The sequence below is a fragment of the Hordeum vulgare genome, chromosome 6H (assembly GCF_904849725.1).
Source record: "Hordeum vulgare subsp. vulgare chromosome 6H, MorexV3_pseudomolecules_assembly, whole genome shotgun sequence".
NCBI lineage: Eukaryota > Viridiplantae > Streptophyta > Magnoliopsida > Poales > Poaceae > Hordeum > Hordeum vulgare.
In genome coordinates, this window is record NC_058523.1 from 515,186,087 (window position 1) to 515,198,750 (window position 12,664).

Consider the following 12,664-nt stretch of genomic DNA (forward strand, 5'->3'; position numbering starts at 1 on the left):
TCTAAAAAATATTTTATATTTATTATGTAGGTACGAACTGTAGACACGATGGTTCATTTGCTAAAAGAAGACAATATGAGCCATTTGTTATTTCCATAAAATTACGTTGTACTTCAAATATTTTATTTGTGTGATGAGAGAACCATTGGCGGGGCCGCCGGCGGGGGCTGGGGGATTGCCGCCCGACCCCTCAGGCGGCGCTCGATGCCGCCGGGGTTATCCGCAGCCGCCGACGTGCGCCTGTGGTGGGCGATGACGCCGTTGTAGTTCTTGCCGTCCCAGAAGGCGTGCCGTCCGCGGTTGTTGTGTCGGCCGCCGCGATTGTTCCGAAGCTCCTCTGCCGTCGCGGGGCGGGGGGGGCATCGTCGCGTAGCCGTCCTTGCTTACCTTCCACGGCTTCGCAAGCCGGCACCCCGGCGAGACGAGGAGCTCGTAGCGGGGGAGCTCCTCCGTCGTCGGCGAGTCGAGGCTCAACGACCAGTTGCTCTCCGGGGCACCGCCGCCGGCGGAACTGCTACCGCCGGTGTAGTGGGCCATCGTCGTGTCGAGATGGTCGGGCGAGAGGAACAGCGGGGTGATGGGGCAGAGAAGGAGAGAGGAGAGCGACGATGGGGGGCGACGTGCCGGGGGCGCTGGTTTTATAGCCTACCGGGCGAGGGGAGGCGACGGGGTGGTTGGCCGGCGTTACTCCGGGGTAGTAAACACGGTGCCTCGGGAGCGCGGCGGACTCGCGGTCCATAGGTAGCGTCGCCTCGGGAGACGGCGGACCGACGGTCCATTGGCTGCAGCGCCAGGGAGCGACGCGACTGGGCACTGACGACGCGGTCGTCATTAATGGCATCCCCTCGGGAGATGGCGAAACGACGGGCGAACAGGCGACGCAACGCGCGATTAAAGGATAACGGGTAATTAGCAAATGGGTAATTAGCAATTCATAATCTGATTTTAAAGTAGATTGTGAATTTTTTATAATATATCCATCTAGTTTTGATAATCTACACCACAATCTGTTCTGCTTGAAGACAAAATAGATTATAAAAAAACTAAATTATATAATTTGAATGGTTTTAAGGGGGTGTTTGTTTCCACGAACTTTTCGGTGTAGGGACTAAAAAAAGTCTCTTTTAGTCCCATGTGAAACAAACAGGAGGGACTTTTAGAGACTAAAAGGGGGTATTTGGGACTAAAGGAAGAAGTCCCTATGGAAGGGTCTTTTAGCACTTTTTTGGCACTTTTTTCAACACTACCCCTACTTTGAGCATGTCATTTAATAACTTCTACTCCCTCCGTCCCAAAATAAGTGTCTCAACTTTATACTAGCTGTAGTATAAATTTGTACTAAGCTTGAGACAGTTATTTTGAGACGGAGGGAGTAGTATATTACTAGGGGTAACATGGTCTTTTTACATGCCATTTAATGATCTCTAATCCGTGTTTAGTCAATGAAAACAAACAGGTAGGGACTTGAAACTTTTCAGTTGAGACTAAAAAAGTCATGGGATTTCTGAAACAAACATGGCCTAAACAGGGGCTTAGTCTTTTCTTCCACCTGAAATAATACAAAGGAATGCAAATTCAGCCAGCCGCCTTTTCCGTGAGAACAGGGAAAGCTTAATCAAGTTCAAATCAAATCGGATGACGTCAGTCAGATCAATTCCAATGAAATCAAACCAAACCTGAAAGTGGCCGAGACTTGCGTATTTACAAGATTGACGAACAGAGTGGCGATGGGAGAGCTTGACCACGCTCAAACCATATCCGATGATGGCAGTTCCATCAATTCCACTGCGTGCCGACCTCGCTCCGTCGACCTCGCGTCCACTTTCAGCGGTCAATTTCACTGCGCGTCCACTGCGCGTTTCTTGTCGCCCTCGCGCCGTATACGACCGAGGATCTCGCTTAAAAAACGACTCCACACCTCCTTAATTCTGTCCAACAAATCTCGTTCCCCTCCCCGCGTCCCGAGCTTCGCAGCTCCGTCGCCATACACCCCAACTCAAGCGCACACCACACCACCCGCAGTTAGCTATGGCTCTCACAGGCGGCGCCGCCACCGCAGCGTGCATCCTCGTCCTCCTCGCGCTTGCCGGCGCGGCGGAGGCGGCCTCCTCGGCGCCGCCGCCGGTGGACTGCTCGGCATTGTTGGCTGGCCTCGCAGACTGCCTCGACTTTGTGTCGCCCGGCAGCAAGTCGAGCCAGCCTTCCAAGGCCTGCTGCGGGGAGGTGAAGACCTCCGTCGGCAGCCCCGCCGTGGTGGACTGCGTCTGCGCCGCCATGTTCTCCAAGCAAACGCAGTTGCCGATCAACAAGACGCGGGTGTACGCTCTCCCCAACGCCTGCGGCACACCCGCCTCCGTCTTGAACCGGTGCCATGGTGAGCACCCTGCCCCTTTCTCGTTTTTTCCATGATTTTCTTGTCCTGAGTTTGGCCAGAATCTGCTTCGCTTTTTTTACGTGAAGAAGCTAGAGCTAAATCGTGTTGTTTTACTAGGAAGTTATCATTTCTTTGATCCCGTGTGGGATTTACAATGAAAGATCTCGATTCATGTTAGAGCATCTGCAACTGCAATGCATGTATCGGACTCTACAATGTCCTTCCTGCAACCACATCCTTCTTGCAATCTCAAAACCATGCAACCACATGCACTCGATCATTTGATGATACAAATACACCTGCCAACAATTATAGCACGCAATTAGAATCCAGGGCGACGACCATGTCACGGGCGGCAACAACAATCATGGGTGGTTTGCGGCCGCTGCTGCTAGTGTTGTGGGTTGGGGGAAGGCGGCAGAGCTAGGGTGACGGTGGCGGCGGAAGATGCCAAATGGATATGACTCCGACCAGTTCGGATATATTAAGTGGGGTATCATCCCCTGTGGGTTGGTGGATGTAATTATCGTCTGCATTGCACCTCATCGCCTCCGGTAGGACTACACCTGACCGATGGCGGAATCTGTCCGGCGCGAGTCCATTGAGTCAACACATCGGGCGATCAGATCCTCAGACGTTGGATCATCGCGGTCCTTGTGGGAGCCTTCCAATCTTCCTTTCCCCTTCACCGATCCGCAAGAATATGGGTCCTGCCAGGAATGTTGTGTCCGCCATGGGAATGAGAGGATGGGTGTGGCACATGCGGTGATGCGTATTGCCGGATAGGAGGAAGCCATCCACGCCCGCATTTTAAAGAAGCGGTAGCGGAGGAACAGGTGTGCCCTTGCTTGAGAGCAGAATCGGGTTGTTCGTGCCATGACCCTCGTGCACCCCCCTCCCCCAAGGAGGAGAAGGACTTGAGCGACGGGTTGGATAGATCCGGCGAAGAGCATATCCATCTTGATCAATATTGCACCTTCGACCGCTACTTCCGCATTAACTAAAAGGGTGTTGGGAATGGAAAGTGTTGGGGAACGTCGCATGGGAAACAAAAAAAATTCTACGCACACGAAGACCTATCATGGTGATATCCATCTACGAGAGGGGATTTTCGATCTACGTACCCTTGTAGATCGCACAGCAGAAGCGTTAGTGAACGCGGTTGATGTAGTGGAACGTCCTCACGTCCCTCGATCCGCCCCGCGAACCGTCCCACGAACCGTCCCGCGATCTGTCCCACGATCCGCTCCGATCTAGTGCCGAAAGGACGGCACCTCCGCGTTCAGCACACGTACAGCTCGACGATGATCTCGGCCTTCTTGATCCAGCAAGAGAGACGGAGAGGTAGATGAGTTCTCCGACAGCGTGACGGCGCTCCGGAGGTTGGTGGTGATCTAATCTCAGCAGGGCTCCGCCCGAGCTCCGCAGAAACGCGATCTAGAGGTAAAACCGTGGGGGTATGTGGTCGGGCTGCCATGGCAAAAGTTGTCTCAAATCAGCCCTAAAACCCCACTATATATAGGAGGGAGGGAGGGGAGGAGGCAGCCTCAAAACCTAAAGGTTTTGCCGAAATTGGAGGTGGAGGAGTCCCACTCCAATCCTACTTGGAGTAGGATTCCACCTTCCCACTTGGAAACTCTTTCCACCTTGTGTTTTTTCCTTCTCAAACCTTATGGGCCTTAGTGGGAACTTATTCCAGCCCACTAGGGGCTGGTTTATCTCTTCCCATAGCCCATGAGACCCCTTGGGGCGTGACACCCCTCCTGATGGTCCCCGGCACCCCTTCCGGCACTCCCAGTACACTACCGATGAGCCCGAAACTTTTCCGGTAATGCATGAAAACCTTCCGGTAACCAAATGAGGTCATCCTATATATCAATCTTCGTTTCCGGACCATTCCGGAAACCCTCGTGACGTCCGTGATCTCATCCGGGACTCCGAATAACATTCAGTAACCAACCATATAACTCAAATACGCATAAAACAACGTCGAACCTTAAGTGTGCAGACCCTGCGGGTTCGAGAACTATGTAGACATGACCCGGGTGACTCCTCGGTCAATATCCAATAGCGGGACCTGGATGCCCATATTGGATCCTACATATTCTACGAAGATCTTATCGTTTGAACCTCAGTGCCAAGGATTCATATAATCCCGTATGTCATTCCCTTTGTCCTTCGGTATGTTACTTGCTCGAGATTCGATCGTCGGTATCCGCATACCTATTTCAATCTCGTTTACCGGCAAGTCTCTTTACTCGTTCCGTAATACAAGATCTCGCAACTTACACTAAGTCACATTGCTTGCAAGGCTTGTGTGTGATTTTGTATTACCGAGTGGGCCCCGAGATACCTCTCCGTCACACGGAGTGACAAATCCCAGTCTCGATCCATACTAACTCAACGAACACCTTCGGAGATACCTGTAGAGCATCTTTATAGTCACCCAGTTACGTTGCGACGTTTGATACACACAAAGCATTCCTCAGGTGTCAGTGAGTTATATGATCTCATGGTCATAGGAACAAATACTTGACACGCAGAAAACAGTAGCAACAAAATGACACGATCAACATGCTACGTCTATTAGTTTGGGTCTAGTCCATCACATGATTCTCCTAATGATGTGATCCCGTTATCAAGTGACAACACTTGCCTATGGTCAGGAAACCTTGACCATCTTTGATCAACGAGCTAGTCAACTAGAGGCTTACTAGGGACAGTGTTTTGTCTATGTATTCACACATGCACTGTGTTTCCAATCAATACAATTATAGCATGGATAATAAACGATTATCACGAACAAAGAAATATAATTATAAGTAATTTATTATTGCCTCTAGGGCATATTTCCAATAGAAAGGGCAGTCGTGTAGGATCTTCTCCGATGGGTAGTATGTAGGCAGAACATGACAAATATTGGTAGTCCGGTGACATGTCATGTTGTAGTAAGTAGACGATGTGTGTTGCATCGTTGAAGTAGTTGCATGAGTTTGTATGGATTTACGGTATCTCGGGGCCCACTCGGTAATACAACATCACACACAAGCCTTGCAAGCAATGTGACTTAGTGTAAGTTGCGGGATCTTGTATTACGGAACGAATAAAGAGACTTGCCGATAAACGAGATTGAAATAGGTATGCGGATACGGACGATCGAATCTCGGGCAAGTAACATACCGAAGGACAAAGGGAATTACATACGGGACTATATGGATCCTTGGAACATATACATCCCGTATTCAAATTAAATATGAAGAGTGTTAGTCTGACAGACACTTATAAGGTAAACGTTTCCACCCGACGCGCCGGCCGCGCGCCTCGCTGGCAGGCTTGCAACATTTTTTCGCTCAGATTTGCTGCAACCATGTATAAATTTGATGTAAACGTTTGTCATTTTGCTACATTTTGTTCATTCAAAAAAGCTACATCCATGCTTGGTTGCAACTCGAGTTCGTTGGGTTTTTGCTAGAACCGGCGTTTTGACTTTTGCTACAACCGTGTTATTTTTTGCTACAACCGGCATCATTTTTTGCTGCAATCATTCACTAACAAAATTGCATACACGTTCACGTAGATATTTGCTACAACCGGCGTTTGACTTTTGCTACCACGCATCATCAGCTTTGTTTTTTTGCTACGATCACGTAGATATATTTTTTGCTACATTTTTTTTTGTTGCAACCGTTGATGTAATTGCTGCATCGTGGACCAAATTTGTTGCATCGAAAAAAATTACTGCATGAAAATCTAACGGCGCGGTCTGCCTACAGCTGACAGATCGAGCGGCCCGCGCGTGGCCGGCCGAATCGTTCGGCCGACGCGCCGGCGCATAGCATCGCCCTGTTTGGATCCATGGGCTAGAGTTAGTTTGAGCTAGTTTGGGTTCAACTAGCCCTAAAGTATCCAAACACAAGAGTTAGATTTGAGCTAGTTGCATCTAACCCACCTAAAAAACTAGCTCACCCAAGAGGTGCTAATTGGAGCTAGTTCTCATGGGATTCATTAAAAAATATTTTTTTTCTCTTTCCCACCAGCCAAGAGATGCTAATTGGAGCTAGTTTTCATGGGGCCCATTAAAAAAATATTTTTCTTTTTCCATAAAATGCATCTATTGTCAATCTAACCCTTTCATCCAAACACCTATTTGGCTAGAATTAGTTTAGGGTTAGTCATGAGCTAGAAACTAACTTTAACCACTAGCTAAGCTAGAGTATCAAACAGGGCCATAATCGGTCTGAAAGGTAGGTGTGTCATTTGAGGAGGGTTTCAAATGCTCGGTTGTAGACACGTCGATGCGTAGCTTCCCTACCTCTAGAAGGCGAAAAAGACGACCGAAGGCCACGAGGAGCGGCAAAAGTCACGAGAACAGTCGTACGACCGTTTCAACGTACGACCGTTTTAGCGCTGAGATTTTTCATACTACTATACAGAAGATAATCAAACGGTTCAGCTAAAACGAAAAATCAAATAGGTGGACCCCACGTCGCCGTAGCCCGTCCGCCGCTTAAAAAACGACCCCCTACACACCCCCTTCCCCTCCCCGCATCCCAAGCCGGCCATCGCCAGTTCGCCAGACGCCCGAGCCCGCTCGTTCACGCTCAAGCGCGCAGCAAGCACACCACCCAGAGCAGCCATGGCCCTCGCCGGCGGCGCCACCACCGCGGCGTGCCTCCTCGTCCTCCTCGCGATCGCCCACGCCGCGGGGGCGGCCAGCCACCACGCGCCGGCGGCGGCGCCGGCGCCGGACTGCACGGAGGCGCTGATTGGCCTCGCCGACTGCCTCGACTACGTGTTGCCCGGCAGCAAGTCGGCTAAGCCTTCCAAGACCTGCTGCGGGGAGGTGAAGACCGCCGTCGGCACCCCCGCCACCGTCAAGTGCCTCTGCGAAGCCATGGCCGCCAAGGAGACGCCCATACCGATCAACATGACACGGGTGCTCGCTCTCCCCGGCGCCTGCGGCGAACCCGCCTCCGTCTTGAACAAGTGCCATGGTGAGCACTGCACCGCGCCTTTTCCCACGGTCTTCTTTTCCTCGGCCTGGCTAGAATCTGCTTCCTTCACAGCGAGAAGCCAGACCTTTCTTGTTTTACTAGTAGGGAGTTCATCGTTTCTTTGGTTCCTGTGTGAGATTTACTATGATGGAAGATCCCGATCCCTGTTGTAGAGATTTTTGGTTGGGTTTTGACCTTCCTCACCTCTTGTTTGCTTGCAGCTCTGCCGGGTGGTGCTCCTGCTGAAGGTAAAAAGCTCTTCTCTATACACATCATCGTCTTTGTATTGCATTCGGGTCTGAAGTCTGAACAAACAAAAGCTTCTTTAGTTACATATGAAATTTAACCGGAAAAAAAATCTTTCTTAGTTGTCTTTCTACTAAAAAATTGGCTCCAACCCTTGTGTTTGTACAAAAAATTGATAAACAAAATCAAGAAAGGAACATCGTTATTTAATAAACGTACTCTTCATTTGGTCCACAAGAATGGCATAACAATGGGGCCGCCGCAGCGTTTCGCCGTCCGTGAACACAGCTGTATATTACGTCTTCTAATAAACTTTTCCGTCGGCTTGTATCTTTGCGAGCCATTGCATGTGCGCTCTGAGCCTGAGTTCTGGCCGGTCAAAAGATACAGACAAGAGCATACAGGCTGAAAGAAACTTTTCTGCTCGGAGAAAGCACAAGTTGATATAGGAAATTTGGAGACGAGGCAGTCACACGCTGCGATGGACAAAAACCCATGCTCATGGTCTTGTATGTGCATCGAGCGGTTCATTTCTTGGCCGTTTTTTAGGAATAGCACAAAATGCTTTGAAATTTTGATTTTGGTAGTACAGTACAAAGAAATCGTTTCCTTCTGGTAGGTATACTCCATTACTGCTCTTGGGACCAAATTGCGGTGCAGATGTTGCCACTAGTTCGTCCACTAGTCCACTAGTATCCAAGGAATGCTCCATCATGCCACCAATACAGACATTTCTAGCTAGCTGCCTGTGCCGTGTCTTCTTCCGCGGTCTCATTGAAGAACGCGGCTAGCTGACAATTGTTTGGTTTACAGCTATTCTGATAGCTACTACAACAACAATGATACTTGTCCAAACTGCAAAATTACGGAGCATGCGAACGCTACAATCACACGTGTCTCGAGACAGTTTTTACATTGCAATAGCATTTATATATATGCCCGTGTAAATCTCTTGACAATTCTTGTCGCTGCAGCACCGGCGCCTTCACCGTCCAGTGGCAGCGCGGCCGCTTCGCCACCGAAGGCGAATGCGTCGGCGAGGTCTCCCGCAACCATTCTCGTGGCAACCGTCGCGGCTTCGCTGCTCGCCTTCTATTACCTCTGAGGACTGGCATCTCAGCCTCTCTCACGTGTTTATGTTGCACAAGACTTTGTGACTCTGTGTTGCGCGGTGTCGTTGTAATCTGAGTTTACTCTCTTCATCTGGATGTGCTCTGAATTACTGTTATTATCATGTTTTTTTTGAGACAATACTGTTATTATCATGTACTCGTTGACTGAATATCGAGCAGTAGTAAATTGCGATGTACCGTGGACTGAATATTGAGAAGTCGTTGCCTGCCAGTTATGACACTTGGTTGATTTTGGAATGCGCAGATAATCTGCTACGAACTACGGTGAGGGCCGGGCCCATAGTTGTGTAAACTGTATAGTCCATACAGGGCCCAAAAGTTTTTAGGTAGGCCTTGTGTTAGAGAAAAAAAGACATATGGGCAACTGGGTTAGTGGGCCGCTGGGAGTTGCTCCCGCTGGAGGGAGGGTGCGACGCTGCCGTTTTCTTTTTTTTGAATCAATCGATCGATCGCTGATCCCGCTGAGCCAGGCCATCGATTGCTGCGAGGGTGTGACGTGCCCTGCGGCCGCTTCCGCTTAATCCGGATCGACGGCTAGAGGCAGGTCGCCTGCTCGTCGCCTTGTCTCCTCCTCCTCTGCTCGTCGCCTCATACAAGACATGCCCCTTGACCTGCCACCACGTCGCCTTGTCTCCTCCTAGTTGCCTCGTCGCCGTAAAATTGACGAAAATGAACTCTGGACCGAAAGAACTCACAAAATGAATCCGAAAACAACCGGCCGACCCTTTCGTGTGACGTCTCACACCTAGGCGCCACATTACACTGTGTGACGCCTAATTCGTCGGCGCCATACTCCCGGTCACCTGTCAGAGCTGACCTCCCCGACAGTGCGACGTCGGCGCCACACTCCCGGCACCCTGTAAAGGGTGGCGTCGAAGGCGCCACACTGCGACTTATCCAGCCGCGGCCCAGCCCCCCTCCCCCACCCCCTCCTCATTCCTCTCCCATTCGTTTTTCAAACCGGCGGCTGGCTCTTCTCCTCATCCGAATCCCCTCTTCTAAATGCTTCAAATCTGGTGATTTATTCCGTGGATTGATCTTCCAAACTTGTCTACGAGGTAATCTCTTCCGTTTCCCATCTATCTATCCAAATAGTATTGATTATTTTTCAGATTTGGGTTAGTTAGGTTGAGAGTCATATTTTGATTGGATTTGAAATATAGATGAGGAGTTAGTCCTATTTTATTAATCCTAGATGAGTAGTTTTGTTCTATGACTATTCTTATGAGTAGATGTAATGGATTTTATGAGGATAGTGTCCTTGAATTGTCCGGTCAAAAACGTGCCATCGATGGAGATGACCGGCCGACGGTGCTGAAAAACCCTCACACATTGCTCAAATACCCAAAATGCACGGCCAAATACACGGACCCTATTTTCATTGTGAATCCTTGTTTTCTCCCCATACGGCTCGACCACATGAACCATGCCCGGGTTAGTGGCGGAAATAGCTCCCAACAACCTAGGTAGTCGGTTGTATGATTGCTCCCAATCACCATACAACATCTTGAATGCGGCTTGCCTCGCTTTCCATGCCTTCCCGTATTTCACCTCGTAGTGAAAGAGGGCTTTCACAAGGTCTTGTACGCTTTTTATGCTCATTGTAGGAAGAGAGGAGATGGAGTTGGAAAGCCTATAAGCGATGAACTCGGAGGTGAGTTGTCTATGGCTTTGCGACGAAAGCTTGCCATCAACCCTCTTGCCTCGACACGTGTGAGGCATACAACTGACAATGGTCCATGTTCACCCTCCTTTCCATGGTCTTGCACGGACAATCCAAGGACACCCTGAATCCTCACATGCAACCGTATAACGCAGCTTCATGTTTGAATGAACAACTTTGTGTGGCCTATAATGCGTAACAGAATATTCATCCAACCACATCTTTAGTTCAAGAAATGTTTGGAACTTTGACCCCGGCAAAATAATATTCTTTCCATGTTTGTCCCGGTGAGAAGGTGGCCTAACTCCAAACAATATGCCTTCGCCTCCGTCAACCACGGCTTCATCCGCAAGGCTAAGATCCTCGAACAATGGTGTTCGGTGATCCCGCCCTAATACCTTCGTGAACGCTTCAGCCTCCTTTGTCGTGAACCCTTCCTCATCAACTTTTTCATTGGAACCCTCATCGTCCGACTCGGATGCATAGCCACGTGAGTACGGAATAGAATGGTCCATTGTCTCTTGCAAATTATATTTGTCCAAATCACCAAGGATGTTGTCATGAAGAACAGTACCATCGTTCTTATCATCATCGTGCTCATCATTATCCTCTAGCAATGGTTCATGTTGGATACAAGATTGTTGTGCTGTAAAAGGTTCAATGTTGGCCTCTTTGTTGATGCATGGAGGACTAGCTTCAACATTCGGAGAGGCAACCCGGTTCAAATCCAACTTCAAGTTAGGAATATTTGTTTTGATGGCAAATAACTTTAGAGCCTTGTCTAGTGATTCGGTCACCGTATCCTTGTATGCAAGCCAACGTTGCTCGGAGTTGACACGCATGGTCTTCCAACGAATGTGCATTCCGAATCCCACATTATGCCTACCATCGAACTCAACTACATCACTAGGGTCCATCCAATTCAAATCCTTTCGGATTTGTTCCAACAATTCAGCATAGCTAGGACAGAAATCGAACACCATGTCAAGCTCATCCAGGTCCAGATTAATATTGCCTTTTAAAAAGGCATCCTTGTACACGTGATGAACATAAACACATGTTCTTACCATCCCTAAACAACACAACATACAATATTTTCTATAAGCAATCATCCAAATACTACAATATCTACTTAATAAAAATAAACCCTATTTCTAACTTCCAAACATCCATAACCCTAACCCTAACCCTATCTGTCACGCCCAAGATGCGACCCTATCCTCAATTTGGCACGAAGGCCTCGTCAGGGATAGAAGCACATCTCGTCGTGTCGCAAAAATGGATATCGTTACAAATACATGTACTGAAAAGAAGAGATATATTTAGAATTGGCTTACACTCGCCACAAGCTACATCAGAGTCACATCAGTACATTACATAATCATCAGGAGTAAGAGCAGGGTCCGACTACGAACGAAAAGAAACGACAAAAGAAGAACGACGTCCATCCTTGCTATCCCAGGCTGTCGGCCTGGAACCCATCCTAGATCGATGAAGAAGAAGAAGAAGAAGAAGAAGCAACTCCAAATGATCAACCAACGCGCTCGCGTCAAGTAAGCTTTACCTGTGCCTGCAACTGGTGTTGTAGTAATCTGTGAGCCACAGGGGACTCAGCAATCTCATTTCCAAAGGTATCAAGACTAGCAAAGCTTAATGGGTGATGTATGGTTAAGTGGTGAGGTTGCAGCAGCGACTAAGCATATATTTGGTGGCTAAACTTACGAGTACAAGAAGTAAGAGGGGGAAGATCTACGCATAACAGACGTGAACTACTGTTGATCAAATGAATGGTCCTGAACACCTACCTACGTCAGTCATAACCCCACCGTGACCTCGATCGGAGAAGGAACTCACGAAGGAGACAATCACGGTTACGCACACAGTTGGCATATTTTAGTTAAGTTAACTTCAAGTTATCTAGAACCAGTGTTAAACAAAGTTTCCACGTTGCCACATAACCGCGGGCATGGCTTTCCGAAAGATTTAACCCTGCATGGGTGCTCCAACTAGTCCACCATAAATTACCACAAGCCGCATAGAAATCCTCAATCCCAAAGCTCGCGATCTCGTCGGATTCCCTAGTGGAAAACCTCAACTCTGAGATTACCCAAAGCATCACCGAAATCCCGATGCACAAGATATCTCGTCAAAGGTAAAACTAATCCAGCAAGGCCGCCCGGCGTGTTGACGATCCCGATAGGAGCCGCGTATCTCGTTCACAGGACACGACGGATAAGCGACACGTACGAGTGTC

General features: G+C 48.9%; 1 protein-coding gene across 2 annotated transcripts; it reads left to right on the forward strand.

Annotated features, from left to right (window-relative positions):
• Positions 1–1,940: 1,940 nt before the first annotated feature.
• LOC123403555 (non-specific lipid transfer protein-like 1) lies at positions 1,941–8,935 on the forward strand. Of its 2 annotated transcripts, none has more exons than XM_045097481.1 (3): positions 1,941–2,374; positions 7,590–7,616; positions 8,589–8,935. In XM_045097481.1, the coding sequence occupies exons 1-3, from the start codon at positions 2,029–2,031 to the stop codon at positions 8,717–8,719; spliced, it is 504 nt and encodes a 167-aa protein (XP_044953416.1). In that variant the 5' UTR covers positions 1,941–2,028; the 3' UTR covers positions 8,720–8,935. The 2 variants fall into 2 exon arrangements, with proteins under 2 accessions (XP_044953416.1, XP_044953415.1); XM_045097480.1 differs by lacking the exon at positions 1,941–2,374 and adding an exon at positions 6,913–7,368.
• The last annotated feature ends 3,729 nt before the right edge of the window (positions 8,936–12,664 follow it).